We start from the raw sequence: 16536 nt of genomic DNA, 5'->3' as shown, positions 1-16536 counted from the left end.
TGGAACTCACAGCTCATCTAACTGACCAACTACTGGAACTCACAGCTCATCTAACTGACCATCTAAGTGGCCATCCAACTGACCACCTAACTGGCCACCTAACTGGCCACCCAACTGACCACCTAACTGGCCATCCAACTGGCCATCCAACTGACCATCTAACTGACCACCTACTGGAACTCACAGCTCATCTAACTGACCAGCTAACTGACCAACTACTGGAACTCACAGCTCATCTAACTGACCAACTACTGGAACTCACAGCTCATCTAACTGACCACCTAACTGGCCATCCAACTGACCATCTAACTGGCCATCTAACTGGCCATCTAACTGACCATCTAACTGACCATCTAACGAACTCACAGCTCATCTAACTGGCCATCTAACTGACCATCCAACTGACCATCCAACTGGCCATCCAACTGACCATCTAACTGACCACCTAACTGACCACCTAACTGACCATCTAACTGACCAACTACTGGAACTCACAGCTCATCTAACTGACCAACTACTGGAACTCACAGCTCGTCTAACTGACCATCTACTGGAACTCACAGCTCATCTAACTGACCAACTACTGGAACTCACAGCTCATCTAACTGGCCATCTAACTGACCATCTAACTGACCAACTACTGGAACTCACAGCTCATCTAACTGACCATCTAACTGGCCATCTAACTGACCATCTAACTGACCATCTAACTGACCAACTACTGGAACTCACAGCTCATCTAACTGACCACCTAACTGACCACCTAACTGACCATCTAACTGACCATCTAACTGACCAACTACTGGAACTCACAGCTCATCTAACTGACCAACTAACTGACCATCTAACTGACCAACTACTGGAACTCACAGCTCATCTAACTGACCATCTAACTGGCCATCTTACTGACCATCTAACTGACCATCTAACTGGCCATCTAACTGGCCATCTTACTGACCATCCATCTGGCCATCTAACTGACCAACTACTGGAACTCACAGCTCATCTAACTGGCCATCTAACTGGCCATCTTACTGACCATCCATCTGGCCATCTAACTGGCCATCTAACTGACCAACTACTGGAACTCACAGCTCATCTAACTGACCATCTAACTGACCATCTAACTGACCACCTACTGGAACTCACAGCTCATCTAACTGACCAGCTAACTGACCAACTAACTGACCATCTAACTGACCATCTAACTGACCAACTACTGGAACTCACAGCTCATCTAACTGACCAACTACTGGAACTCACCGCTCATCTAACTGACCATCTAACTGGCCATCTAACTGACCACCTAACTGGCCAACTACTGGAACTCACAGCTCATCTAACTGACCAACTACTGGAACTCACAGCTCATCTAACTGACCATCTAACTGACCAACTACTGGAACTCACAGCTCATCTAACTGACCACCTACTGGAACTCACAGCTCATCTAACTGGCCATCTAACTGACCATCTAACTGACCATCTAACTGACCACCTACTGGAACTCACAGCTCATCTAACTGACCACCTACTGGAACTCACAGCTCATCTAACTGACCATCTACTGGAACTCACAGCTCATCTAACTTACCACCTACTGGAACTCACAGCTCATCTAACTGACCAGCTAACTGACCAACTAACTGACCATCTAACTGACCAACTACTGGAACTCACAGCTCATCTAACTGACCAACTAATGGAACTCACAGCTCATCTAACTGACCATCTAACTGGCCATCTAACTGACCATCTAACTGGCCATCTAACTGACCATCTATCTGACCATCTAACTGACCACCTACTGGAACTCACAGCTCATCTAACTGGCCATCTAACTGGCCATCCAACTGGCCATCTAACTGGCCATCTAACTGACCATCCAACTGGCCATCTAACTGGCCATCTAACTGACCATCTAACTGGCCATCCAACTGGCCACCTAACTGGCCACCTAACTGGCCATCTAACTGGCCATCTAACTGGCCATATAACTGACCATCTAACTGACCAACTACTGGAACTCACAGCTCATCTAACTGACCAACTACTGGAACTCACAGCTCATCTAACTGACCAACTACTGGAACTCACAGCTCATCTAACTGACCATCTACTGGAACTCACAGCTCATCTAACTGACCAACTACTGGAACTCACAGCTCATCTAACTGACCATCTAACTGACCATCTAACTGACCATCTAACTGACCAATTACTGGAACTCACAGCTCATCTAACTGACCATCTAACTGACCATATAACTGACCACCTAACTGACCATCTAACTGACCATCTAACTGACCATCTAACTGACCAACTACTGGAACTCACAGCTCATCTAACTGACCATCTAACTGACCAACTACTGGAACTCACAGCTCATCTAACTGACCACCTAACTGACCATCTAACTGACCATCTAACTGACCATCTAACTGGCCATCTAACTGGCCATCTTACTGACCATCCATCTGGCCAACTAACTGGCCATCTAACTGACCAACTACTGGAACTCACAGCTCATCTAACTGACCATCTAACTGGCCATCTAACTGACCATCTAACTGGCCATCTAACTGACCATCTAACTGACCATCTAACTGACCATCCAACTGGCCATCCAACTGGCCACCTAACTGGCCACCTAACTGGCCACCTAACTGGCCATCTAACTGGCCATCTAACTGGCCATCTAACTGGCCATATAACTGACCATCTAACTGACCAACTACTGGAACTCACAGCTCATCTAACTGACCAACTACTGGAACTCACAGCTCATCTAACTGACCATCTAACTGGCCACCTAACTGGCCATATAACTGACCATCTAACTGACCAACTACTGGAACTCACAGCTCATCTAACTGACCAACTACTGGAACTCACAGCTCATCTAACTGACCATCTAACTGACCAACTACTGGAACTCACAGCTCATCTAACTGACCATCTAACTGGCCATCTAACTGACCACCTAACTGACCACCTAACTGGCCACCTAACTGGCCACCTAACTGACCACCTAACTGGCCATCTAACTGGCCATCTATCTGGCCATCCAACTGACCACCTAACTGGCCACCTAACTGGCCACCTAACTGACCACCTAACTGGCCATTTAACTGACCATCTACTGGAACTCACAGCTCATCTAACTGACCATCTAACTGACCAACTACTGGAACTCACAGCTCATCTAACTGACCAACTACTGGAACTCACAGCTCATCTAACTGACCAACTACTGGAACTCACAGCTCATCTAACTGACCACCTAACTGGCCATCTAACTGACCATCTAACTGGCCATCTAACTGGCCATCTAACTGACCATCTAACTGACCATCCAACTGACCATCTAACGAACTCACAGCTCATCCAACTGACCATCTAACTGACCATCCAACTGACCACCTAACTGACCATCTAACTGACCAACTACTGGAACTCACAGCTCATCTAACTGACCATCTACTGGAACTCACAGCTCATCTAACTGGCCATCTAACTGACCATCTAACTGGCCATCTAACTGGCCATCTAACTGACCATCTAACTGACCATCTAACTGGCCATCTAACTGACCATCTAACTGGCCATATAACTGGCCATCTAACTGACCATATAACTGACCATATAACTGGCCATCTAACTGACCATCTAACTGGCCATATAACTGACCATCTAGCTGGCCATCTAATTGACCATCTAATTGACCATCTAGCTGACCATCTAACTGACCATCTAACTGACCATCTAGCTGACCATCTAACTGACCATCTACTGTGCTGTAGACAAGTTGCAGAGGTTGATGGTATTGTAAACATCAGAGGTAATATACTCATCTTGGTATCTGTGGTGTTGTTTTCAGAAGGAGGTGAGGAAGGTGAAGAAGACCCACACCAGCCTCTCTCCTCAGGAAATCAGGACCATCCATGTGAGTGTTTCCTCTAACATATCATTGTTCCTCTCTCTTGACCTGCCTGTGTACCTGTCTGTCAACCTGCCTGTGTACCTGTCTGTCAACCTGCCTGTGTACCTGTCTGTCAACCTGCCTGTGTACCTGTCTGTCAACCTGCCTGTGTACCTGTCTGTCAACCTGCCTGTGTACCTGTCTGTCAACCTGCCTCTGTACCTGTCTGTCAACCTGTCTGTCAACCTGTCTGTCAACCTGCCTGTGTACCTGTCTGTCAACCTGTCTGTCAACCTGTCTGTCAACCTGCCTGTGTACCTGTCTGTCAACCTGCCTGTGTACCTGTCTGTCAACCTGTCTGTCAACCTGCCTGTGTACCTGTCTGTCAACCTGCCTGTCAACCTGTCTGTCAACCTGTCTGTCAACCTGTCTGTCAACCTGCCTGTGTACCTGTCTGTCAACCTGCCTGTGTACCTGTCTGTCAACCTGCCTGTGTACCTGTCTGTCAACCTCCCTGTCAACATGTCTGTCAACCTGCCTGTCAACCTGTCTGTCAACCTGTCTGTCAACCTGCCTGTGTACCTGTCTGTCAACCTGTCTGTCAACCTGTCTGTCAACCTGCCTGTGTACCTGTCTGTCAACCTGCCTGTGTACCTGTCTGTCAACCTGTCTGTCAACCTGCCTGTGTACCTGTCTGTCAACCTGCCTGTCAACCTGTCTGTCAACCTGTCTGTCAACCTGTCTGTCAACCTGCCTGTGTACCTGTCTGTCAACCTGCCTGTGTACCTGTCTGTCAACCTGCCTGTGTACCTGTCTGTCAACCTCCCTGTCAACATGTCTGTCAACCTGCCTGTCAACCTGTCTGTCAACCTGTCTGTCAACCTGCCTGTGTACCTGTCTGTCAACCTGTCTGTCAACCTGCCTGTCAACCTGCCTGTGTACCTGCCTGTCAACCTGCCTGTCAACCTGCCTGTCAACCTGTCTGTCAACCTGCCTGTGTACCTGTCTGTCAACCTGCCTGTCAACCTGTCTGTCAACCTGCCTGTGTACCTGTCTGTCAACCTGCCTGTCAACCTGCCTGTCAACCTGCCTGTCAACCTGCCTGTCAACCTGCCTGTGTACCTGTCTGTCAACCGGCCTGTCAACCTGCCTGTCAACCTGCCTGTGTCTGTGTTCAGGTGAAGAGACATCTGGACCCTCTGCCTCCAGGCTTCTTCTACAACGGACAACAGTACGTCAGTTTCTTTGGAGAGAAGAACAACTTCCATCCACGTATCCTTTTATCGCTCTGTCCTCAACACAACCCTGTCTGTCCTCAACACAACCCTGTCTGTCCTCAACACAACCCTGTCTGTCCTCAACACAACCCTGTCTGTCCTCAACACAACCCTGTCTGTCCTCAACACAACCCTGTCTGTTCTCAACACAACCCTGTCTGTCCTCAACACAACCCTGTCTGTCCTCAACACAACCCTGTCTGTCCTCAACACAACCCCGTCTGTCCTCAACACAACCCCGTCTGTCCTCAACACAACCCCGTCTGTCCTCAACACAACCCCGTCTGTCCTCAACACGACCCCGTCTGTCCTCAACACGACCCCGTCTGTCCTCAACACGACCCCGTCTGTCCTCAACACGACCCCGTCTGTCCTCAACACGACCCCGTCTGTCCTCAACACGACCCCGTCTGTCCTCAACACAACCCCGTCTGTCCTCAACACAACCCCGTCTGTCCTCAACACAACCCCGTCTGTCCTCAACACAACCCCGTCTGTCCTCAACACAACCCTGTCTGTCCTCAACTCAACCCTGTCTGTCCTCAACTCAACCCTGTCTGTCCTCAACACAACCCTGTCTGTCCTCAACACAACCCTGTCTGTCTAATACACAACCCTGTCTGTCCTCAACACAACACCTGACAACACATCCCTATTCCACTGAATGGTGTCTAATACACCACATCCCTATTCCACTGAATGGTGTCTAATACAACACATCCCTATTCCACTGAATGGTGTCTAATACAACACATCCCTATTCCACTGAATGGTGTCTAATACAACACATCCCTATTCCACTGAATGGTGTCTAATACAACACATCCCTATTCCACTGAATGGTGTCTAATACACCACCTGACAACACATCCCTATTCCACTGAATGGTGTCTAATACACCACCTGACAACACATCCCTATTCCACTGAATGGTGTCTAATACACCACCTGACAACACATCCCTATTCCACTGAATGGTTTGTTGTTGATGAGTAGTAAGGTGGTGTAGCTGTCCTTACATCCAGCCCCTGCAGAAATGGACCGGTTCATAGCGGAGTATGTTGAGGAGGCCAACCGAGAGATCGACCTCTTCAACAATCAGCTGGAGCAGCAGCAGCACCGGAACCTGTTTGACCCTTAGTGACCCCCAAGGTTGGGGTTAGAGGTCGTCTGTCTCGTCCTTTTACTGTTTGTCCTCCTCAGCACATCTCAAAGGGAAACAAAACTATACCATACATCCTGTCACCTCCACTATACCATACATCCTGTCACCTCCACTATACCATACATCCTGTCACCTCCACTATACCATACATCCTGTCACCTCCACTATACCATACATCCTGTCACCTCCACTATACCATACATCCTGTCACCTCCACTATACCATACATCCTGTCACCTCCACTATACCATACATCCTGTCACCTCCACTATACCATACATCCTGTCACCTCCACTATACCATACATCCTGTCACCTCCACTATACCATACATCCTGTCACCTCCACTATACCATACATCCTGTCACCTCCACTATACCATACATCCTGTCACCTCCACTATACCATACATCCTGTCACCTCCACTATACCATACATCCTGTCACCTCCACTATACCATACATCCTGTCACCTCCACTATACCATACATCCTGTCACCTCCACTATACCATACATCCTGTCACCATACATATAGGGGTGATAAACATGAATCAAGACATTATTATGGTGAGAGAGCACAAGCTTTCTGTCCAGATAAGAGGTTCAACTTTACATTGTCAGTCAGTATCATCCTAGGTATGTTTCTAATAGGCCAGTAGAATTGGTTCTATTTGTAGCCTGGCTGTTGGCATTATTAAAACACTCCTTTCTCGTCTATTTTCCTGACCTGTCATACGATGCACAGCCCACCTGTTAGTTAGCTGCTTTCAGTATCACGTTGTGTAGCTGTTCTCACTGGCTCTACTGTGCCAATAGCTTGTATCAGTGTCAGACTTGGTGAGAGGAAGTGGACGCAGAGCTGTGAACTTTGAATAGGCAGCCTGTAGCTGTCAATCCCTGGTGTGGTGATAGAAACTGTCTCCTGTTGTTATAAATACTAGCGTGACCGTCACCCAGCTCTAGTCAGCATAGCAACGTGGTCCTCAGTAACATAACGTCATGGTGATCAAACATCAACAATAACATTACTCCTCCCCCTTTCACACAACCACCTAACATGCTGTGGGTGGGATACTGGTTGGAATGGGGATGGTCTGAAATCAATTAGTCTAGTTTAGGCCAGTTTGGGCTGGTTTAGGCCGGTTTTGGTTAGGAGGGTTTGGGCTGGTTTAGGCCACTTTGGGTTGGGAGGGTTTGGGCTGGTTTAGGCCACTTTGGGTTAGGAGGGTTTGGGCTGGGTTAGGCCACTTTGGGTTGGGAGGGTTTGGGCTGGTTTAGGCCACTTTGGGTTAGGAGGGTTTGGGCTGGTTTAGGCCACTTTGGGTTAGGAGGGTTTGGGCTGGGTTAGGCCACTTTGGGTTAGGAGGGTTTGGGCTGGGTTAGGCCACTTTGGGTTAGGCCACTTTGGTCTGGATTAGGAGGGTTTGGTTTGAGGGTGTTTGAGGGATGGGGAGGGTAGGACTGGTGTTGGCCAGATAAGGGCTGAGGAATGAGTTAGTAGTGGTGTATTACAGGGATGAGTAGGGTCAGAGGTCAGGGTCTTAGTAATGGTGTATTACAGGGATGGGTAGGGTCAGGGGTCAGAGTTAGTGTTGTTGACCACATGCAGTTCCTTGATGTGGGACTTAATCTGCGTCCACTACCTGTTAGATAGATGGGTGTTGGAGGTAGCTTACATGTTCTCTCAGGACTACCTGTCGTGATGTTCCTGGAGATGGGACTTAACCTGTGTCCACTACCTGTTAGATAGATGGGACTTAACCTGTGTCCACTACCTGTTAGATAGATGGGTGTTGGAGGTAGCTTACATGTTCTCTCAGGACTACCTGTCGTGATGTTCCTGGAGATGGGACTTAATCTGCGTCCACTACCTGTTAGATAGATGGGACTTAAACCTGTGTCCACTACCTGTTAGATAGATGGGACTTAACCTGTGTCCACTACCTGTTAGATAGATGGGACTTAACCTGTGTCCACTACCTGTTAGATAGATGGGACTTAAACCTGTGTCCACTACCTGTTAGATAGATGGGACTTAACCTGTGTCCACTACCTGTTAGATAGATGGGACTTAAACCTGTGTCCACTACCTGTTAGATAGATGGGACTTAACCTGTGTCCACTACCTGTTAGATAGATGGGACTTAACCTGTGTCCACTACCTGTTAGATAGATGGGACTTAAACCTGTGTCCACTACCTGTTAGATAGATGGGACTTAACCTGTGTCCACTACCTGTTAGATAGATGGGACTTAAACCTGTGTCCACTACCTGTTAGATAGATGGGACTTAAACCTGTGTCCACTACCTGTTAGATAGATGGGACTTAACCTGTGTCCACTACCTGTTAGATAGATGGGACTTAACCTGTGTCCACTACCTGTTAGATAGATGGGACTTAATCTGTGTCCACTACCTGTTAGATAGATGGGACTTAACCTGTGTCCACTACCTGTTAGATAGATGGGACTTAACCTGTGTCCACTACCTGTTAGATAGATGGAATTTCAAATGAGAAAATAACAGAATATTTGACAATATCAGTTGACAGAACAGTTACGGTCTGCTAATTTAGCTCCACTCACCAGGAGAACAGTTACGGTCTGCTAATTTAGCTCCACTCACCAGGAGAACAGTTACGGTCTGCTAATTTAGCTCCACTCACCAGGAGAACAGTTACGGTCTGCTAATTTAGCTCCACTCACCAGTCCATCTATACCAAGCCTGTCCATTCACAGTGCCTCCCATGCTAGACGTGTTACTGTCTGAATAGAGAATGACCCAGTCCTCTGCTAGACGTGTTACTGTCTGAATAGAGAATGATCCCTAGCCAGTAAGTTAGTTTCTTCAGGGTCCAGGCCTGTTCCAGTCAGATACACACCCAGTCAATCAGTCTAGAAAGGAAGACAGACTACATCACAATCCTCCTGACCCATGTTACTATTCATTCTCTTAGCTTACAATCCCTCCCTCTCCTTAACTTTATCAAGTGCAATTGTACTCTGTTTTTATATGTATTCTAACTACCTTCACAGAACTATTTTAAGGACTAGCTGATTAAATAAGGACCGTGTTCTCAGTCTCAACATTGGAGTGAGTTGAGATTTGCTTAACGTTTATAGTACCACGCTGACCTAATCCACAGCACTGGAGACTAACGCTCTGTGTCTTGTCTCCGTATGACTGGAGTCTCTTCTGACAAGTCCTCTTGTCTGCAATACCACAGAGACCTGTCTTAGTTGAGTCAGAGACACAGAGCCATAACTGAGGGTGATTGATATCCTACAGAATAAGACTGAAGATGCCATAACTACAGGTCCTAATATGGGCGGTGTTTGGGAACAGACACTGATTGGTCTACGGTGTAGCTATCAGTCCTTAAAGGGTTCTAGGGGGTTATTATTGAACATGTTTGTGATATTAACTTAGTAGCACATAAGATGCCACACTATCTGCATGTGTTAGGATGTCCTTTTAATATATATATATATATATATATCTATGATATATTCTGATACTATTGCCTTTCACCAAACTGGTATAACCAAGAGAAAATTATCACATTTATTTTACAAAACTGGTGAGAATTGAAGTACCTCAGACACCACTAGAGTATTTTTGTAATGCTGTGAATTGAACAGAGAAAAAGCTAAGAGTCAATCTTTTTCTCACACAATTGAATAAATAAGCAAAACAGAGAAATGTTGTGAGACGTGATGTTTCTCTGGTCCAGCAGTGCCTTGGCCCGTTACTTTACGGCTAAGAAATAATCCTGTTCAGAGCTCCAGCCCCCTCTAGTCTACATTCTACTGCTACTGTACATGACGGGGCTGGAGGCTGAGGAACCGTCCTGAAACGGTATTTGGTGAAAGGAACCATCCTGAAACAGCCTGGGTACCAGTCTATTTGTGTCATCATGCCACGCCTTTCCGGTTTGGCATGACAAGGAGTCGAGATGATGACAAACAGATCTGGGACCAGCTATCTTAAACAGTGTTGGTGAAAGGACTGAATCAATGGAATTGTTCTTTAAGCAATGTGTTACTCAGCCAAAGGGGGCAGTAAGCCCTGGGGGAAGGGGAGGTCACTCGAGGGCTCACACCGTTTCAACTAGTCAATAAATGATACGAAGCCACAAGGATTCTGAATGGAAACCGGGGTCCTCGTGGTTCTGGTTTCAAAGCTGTTGTCAAAAATGAGGATGATGAGTTAGTGGTTAAAGTACTACCCTGTCCTAATGGTTAACTTAGTGGTTAAAGTAGAGCAGTCTACCCTGTCCTAGTGGTTAACTTAGTGGTTAAAGTAGAGCAGTCTACCCTGTCCTAATGGTTAACTTAGTGGTTAAAGTAGAGCAGTCTACCCTGTCCTAGTGGTTAACTTAGTGGTTAAAGTAGAGCAGTCTACCCTGTCCTAATGGTTAACTTAGTGGTTAAAGTAGAGCAGTCTACCCTGTCCTAGTGGTTAAAGTAGAGCAGCCTACCCTGTCCTAATGGTTAACTTAGTGGTTAAAGTAGAGCAGTCTACCCTGTCCTAGTGGTTAACTTAGTGGTTAAAGTAGAGCAGTCTACCCTGTCCTAGTGGTTAAAGTAGAGCAGCCTACCCTGTCCTAGTGGTTAACTTAGTGGTTAAAGTAGAGCAGCCTACCCTGTCCTAATGGTTAACTTAGTGGTTAAAGTAGAGCAGCCTACCCTGTCCTAGTGGTTAAAGTAGAGCAGCCTACCCTGTCCTAGTGGTTAAAGTAGAGCAGCCTACCCTGTCCTAATGGTTAACTTAGTGGTTAAAGTAGAGCAGCCTACCCTGTCCTAGTGGTTAACTTAGTGGTTAAAGTAGAGCAGCCTACCCTGTCCTAGTGGTTAACTTAGTGGTTAAAGTAGAGCAGCCTACCCTGTCCTAGTGGTTAACTTAGTGGTTAAAGTAGAGCAGCCTACCCTGTCCTAGTGGTTAACTTAGTGGTTAAAGTAGAGCAGCCTACCCTGTCCTAGTGGTTAATTTAGTGGTTAAAGTAGAGCAGCCTACCCTGTCCTAGTGATTAACTTAGTGGTTAAAGTAGAGCAGCCTACCCTGTCCTAGTGGTTAACTTAGTGGTTAAAGTAGAGCAGCCTACCCTGTCCTAGTGATTAACTTAGTGGTTAAAGTAGAGCAGCCTACCCTGTCCTAATGGTTAACTTAGTGGTTAAAGTAGAGCAGCCTACCCTGTCCTAATGGTTAACTTAGTGGTTAAAGTAGAGCAGCCTACCCTGTCCTAATGGTTAACTTAGTGGTTAAAGTAGAGCAGCCTACCCTGTCCTAGTGGTTAACTTAGTGGTTAAAGTAGAGCAGCCTACCCTGTCCTAGTGGTTAAAGTAGAGCAGCCTACCCTGTCCTAATGGTTAAAGTAGAGCAGCCTACCCTGTCCTAATGGTTAACTTAGTGGTTAAAGTAGAGCAGCCTACCCTGTCCTAATGGTTAACTTAGTGGTTAAAGTAGAGCAGCCTACCCTGTCCTAGTGGTTAACTTAGTGGTTAAAGTAGAGCAGCCTACCCTGTCCTAATGGTTAACTTAGTGGTTAAAGTAGAGCAGCCTACCCTGTCCTAGTGGTTAACTTAGTGGTTAAAGTAGAGCAGCCTACCCTGTCCTAGTGGTTAACTTAGTGGTTAAAGTAGAGCAGCCTACCCTGTCCTATTGGTTAAAGTAGAGCAGCCTACCCTGTCCTATTTAGGGTATCGGTCAGCTGATTGGTTAGGAGACCCACCTTATTGCTCAGTGGGCCCCAGAGAAAAAGCCCTCTAGAGGTTCTCCCCTGTAACTCAGAGCTAAAGCTATGCTTCTGATGTAACTCTTTTTACTCAACCCTCTGGCTATGTTGTATTCATGCTGTATGTGGAGGCTAGCGGCTTGTAGCTGAAGTTATAGGACAAAAACTAAGTTTAGTGTTTATTGTTTTTTTTTACGAGGGAAATGTGATGAGTATGTTCTAAACTAAATTAAATGTTCTGAAGATTGGCTCCAAGGTTCCAGAGAGCCAACATTTGGAATTTATGCACTTTGATGAAAACTGATATTTGAATTGATTGTATTTGTATGTTTTGTAATGGAGTAATTATCTCACCTGTAGTCAAAGTGATCTTTCACATGCCTACAGTAACCTACCTATACAGTACCCTGACTTCAACAGTCTTTAGGTGTTAAAAGGAATCACAAGTTTCAGTGGGAGTAATAACTCAGGTATATAGGTCTATAGGAAGGTTATAGGTCAGGGCCCAGATTCACAAAACCTTCTTAAGAAGATATTTCTTCTTAACTGCCATTTATTCCTTAACTATAGACTACAGACGAAAGTTCAGCCAAGGTGGTATTCCTCAAAAAGCTTCTTGGACATGTTCTTGTGTTATTTCATGTTTCTCTTCAAGTAAAAATATAGTTTGTTCTTGGACATTTTCTTAATTCCAAGACATCTAAAGAATTGTCTTAAACTCAGGGCAGTGAGATAATAACCTAATTAAATCAATTGAACATATTTAATTCACTCAAACTTCATCTGAAAGTTTCAGTATTGATTATTTGAAACCCCCCAAAAAAAATGTTTTAGAACAGTCATCTCGGTATGAAATATGCTAACATGATTGTCATTGCTAGCTAGATACTATAGCCAGCTAAAACAGCTAAAACAGTTTGTGACAATCGTTTTAAGAAGATAGTTAAGTTTGTAAGAAAATTATAAAATCTTAACATATTGTTGAAGAATTGCACTTGTGAACTATCTTATGAACTTATCATTTTTTTCTTAAGTTTCTGCATAAGAAATGTTTTGTAAATCTGGGCCCAGGTTTCCACACCTGTAACAGTGGGTTTACACCCTGTCAACCACTACTGATGGTTCAGTAGTGGTTAGTCTGCCAATCCTAATCAGAAGCTGATAGCCCATAGTTTAATACAATCTTATGACAACTACATTTCTATGTTTGGGAAAGTATTGATTTAAGTTGGAGGTAGTTTATGGCATGAACGTGGTGGTAAACTAAAGACTCTTTTCACCTCTACAACCAAGTTATTACATCTGTAACGTAACTATATTAATACAATTGATTAATATATTGCCTCAAAAAAAGGATTTCCGATGTGGAATCCAATAAGCTGAAAGAAGGAATTTGGTGAAGTGAACTTAGTGCCAAAAATGTTTTTGAGGATGATTAATTGAATTTACACAAAACTACTGTAACTTTAGTTTTTTTCCTGTGACTGATGCTTTTATAATCTTATTGTGTTATTTATTGCACCAAGTAAACCATTAAAATATTGATATGGTTAAATAGTCTCATTATTTTTGTCATCGTCAGATACGAGTGTATTTACTGTACCTTAATGTATTCAAACCCCTGGATTTCTTCAGAATTTTTGTTAGTGGTATTATATGGATTTAATTGTAATTTATTCGACAAAATACTCTGTGAAAGTTTTACTTTTTTAAAGATGAATAACAAATAATGAACTAAAATATAGTCTTTACATAAAAGCCCCTTTGTTTGGGCAAGCCTACATTAGTTCAATAAGATGTGGCTTAACAAGTCACATAACTTACATGGACTCACTTTGTGTGTAATAATAGTGTTTAGCATGATTTATGACTAACCCTTTATCTGTCCCACATACATACATCTGTAAGGTCTCTCTGTCAAGTGTTGAATTCCAGCACAGATTCAAGTACAAAGATCAGGGAGCTTTTTGAAAGCCTCAAAGGGCAGTGATTGAATCCTACTGCTCTGATGCTCGTCGGATGTGGCAGGGTTTGCAAACTATTATGGACTACAAAGACAAAAACAACTGCGAGCTGCCCAGTGACACGAGCCTACCAGACGAACTAAATGAATTCTATGCGCGCTTCAAGGCAAGCAACACTGAAGCATGCATGGGAGCTCCAGCTGTTCCGGACGACTGTGTGATCACGCTCTCCGTAGCCGATGTGAGTAAGACCTTTAAACAGGTCACCATTCACAACCATTCACACGGGTTACCAGGACGTGTACTCCAGGCCTGTGCTGACCAACTGGCAAGTGTCTTCACTGACATTTTCAACATGTCCCTGACCGAGTCTGTTACAACAACATGTTTAAAGCAGACCACCATAGTCCCTGTGCCCAAGAACACTAAGGTAATCTGCCTAAATGACTACCGACCTGTAGCACACATCTGTAGCCATAAAGTGCTTTGAAAGGCTGGTCATGGCTCACATCAACACCATTATCCCAGAAACACTAGACCCACTCCAATTTGCATACCGCCCCAACAGATCCACGGATTACGCAACCTCTACTGCACTCCACACTGCCCTTTCCCACCTGGACAAGAGGAACACCTATGTGATAATGCTATACATTGACTACAGCTCAGTGTTCAACACTATAGTGCCCTCAAAGCTCATCACTAAATCAAATTTTATTGGTCACATGGTTAGCAGATGTTAATAATGTGAGTGTAGCGAAATGCTTGTGCTTCTAGTTCCGACCGTGCAGTAATATCTATCAAGTAATCTAACAATTCCCCAACAACTATCTTATACACACTGGCCTGGATGAGATGAGTAATGTAGGGTATGTAAACATTATATAAAGTGGCATTGTTTAAAGTGACTAGTGATACATTTATTACATCCAATTTTTAATTATTAAAGTGGCTAGAGATTTGAGTCAGTATGTTGGCAGCAGCCACTCAATGTTAGTGGTGGCTGTTTTAACAGTCTGATGGAGATAGAAGCTGTTTTACAGTCTGATGGCCTTGAGATAGAAGCTGTTTATCAGTCTGATGGAGATAGAAGCTGTTTATCAGTCTGATGGAGATAGAAGCTGTTTATCAGTCTGATGGAGATAGAAGCTGTTTATCAGTCTGATGGCCTTGAGATAGAAGCTGTTTATCAGTCTGATGGAGATAGAAGCTGTTTATCAGTCTGATGGAGATAGAAGCTGTTTATCAGTCTGATGGTGATAGAAGCTGTTTATCAGTCTGATGGAGATAGAAGCTGTTTATCAGTCTGATGGAGATAGAAGCTGTTTATCAGTCTGATGGAGATAGAAGCTGTTTATCAGTCTGATGGCCTTGAGATAGAAGCTGTTTATCAGTCTGATGGTGATAGAAGCTGTTTATCAGTCTGATGGAGATAGAAGCTGTTTATCAGTCTGATGGAGATAGAAGCTGTTTATCAGTCTGATGGAGATAGAAGCTGTTTATCAGTCTGATGGAGATAGAAGCTGTTTATCAGTCTGATGGAGATAGAAGCTGTTTATCAGTCTGATGGCCTTGAGATAGAAGCTGTTTATCAGTCTGATGGCCTTGAGATAGAAGCTGTTTATCAGTCTGATGGCCTTGAGATAGAAGCTGTTTATCAGTCTGATGGAGATAGAAGCTGTTTATCAGTCTGATGGAGATAGAAGCTGTTTATCAGTCTGATGGAGATAGAAGCTGTTTATCAGTCTGATGGAGATAGAAGCTGTTTACCAGTCTGATGGAGATAGAAGCTGTTTACCAGTCTGATGGCCTTGAGATAGAAGCTGTTTACCAGTCTGATGGAGATAGAAGCTGTTTACCAGTCTGATGGAGATAGAAGCTGTTTACCAGTCTGATGGAGATAGAAGCTGTTTAACAGTCTGATGGAGATAGAAGCTGTTTATCAGTCTGATGGAGATAGAAGCTGTTTATCAGTCTGATGGCCTTGAGATAGAAGCTGTTTACCAGTCTGATGGAGATAGAAGCTGTTTACCAGTCTGATGGAGATAGAAGCTGTTTACCAGTCTGATGGAGATAGAAGCTGTTTATCAGTCTGATGGCCTTGAGATAGAAGCTGTTTATCAGTCTGATGGAGATAGAAGCTGTTTATCAGTCTGATGGAGATAGAAGCTGTTTATCAGTCTGATGGAGATAGAAGCTGTTTATCAGTCTGATGGAGATAGAAGCTGTTTATCAGTCTGATGGCCTTGAGATAGAAGCTGTTTAACAGTCTGATGGCCTTGAGATAGAAGCTGTTTCTCAATCTCTCGGTCCCAGCTTTGATGCCCCTGTACGGACCCCGCCTTCTGGATGGTAGCGGGGTGACCAGGCAGTGGCTCAGGTGGTTGTTGTTCTTGATGATCTTTATGGCCTTCCTGTGACATCGGGTTGTGTAGGTGTCCTGGAGGGCAGGTAGTTTGTGCAGACCTCGCTAC

The 16536-nt window shown here is 44.7% G+C and overlaps 1 protein-coding gene across 1 annotated transcript in view; it reads left to right on the top strand.

The window, feature by feature from the left end:
- The window catches only part of dnaaf9 (dynein axonemal assembly factor 9), a 140907-nt gene extending 127254 nt beyond the window's left edge, over positions 1-13653 (top strand). The window contains exons 33-35 of the mRNA XM_065025980.1: positions 3881-3946; positions 5101-5194; positions 6234-13653. Coding sequence (XP_064882052.1) covers positions 3881-3946; positions 5101-5194; positions 6234-6340 — 267 coding nt within the window. The 3' untranslated portion in view covers positions 6341-13653. The remainder of the gene's footprint in view (positions 1-3880; positions 3947-5100; positions 5195-6233) is intronic.
- The last annotated feature ends 2883 nt before the right edge of the window (positions 13654-16536 follow it).

The sequence above is a fragment of the Oncorhynchus nerka genome, linkage group LG12 (assembly GCF_034236695.1).
Source record: "Oncorhynchus nerka isolate Pitt River linkage group LG12, Oner_Uvic_2.0, whole genome shotgun sequence".
Taxonomy (NCBI): Eukaryota; Metazoa; Chordata; class Actinopteri; order Salmoniformes; family Salmonidae; genus Oncorhynchus; species Oncorhynchus nerka.
Note: the sequence above shows the minus strand (reverse complement) of the source record. Positions and strands in the feature narration are given on the sequence as shown.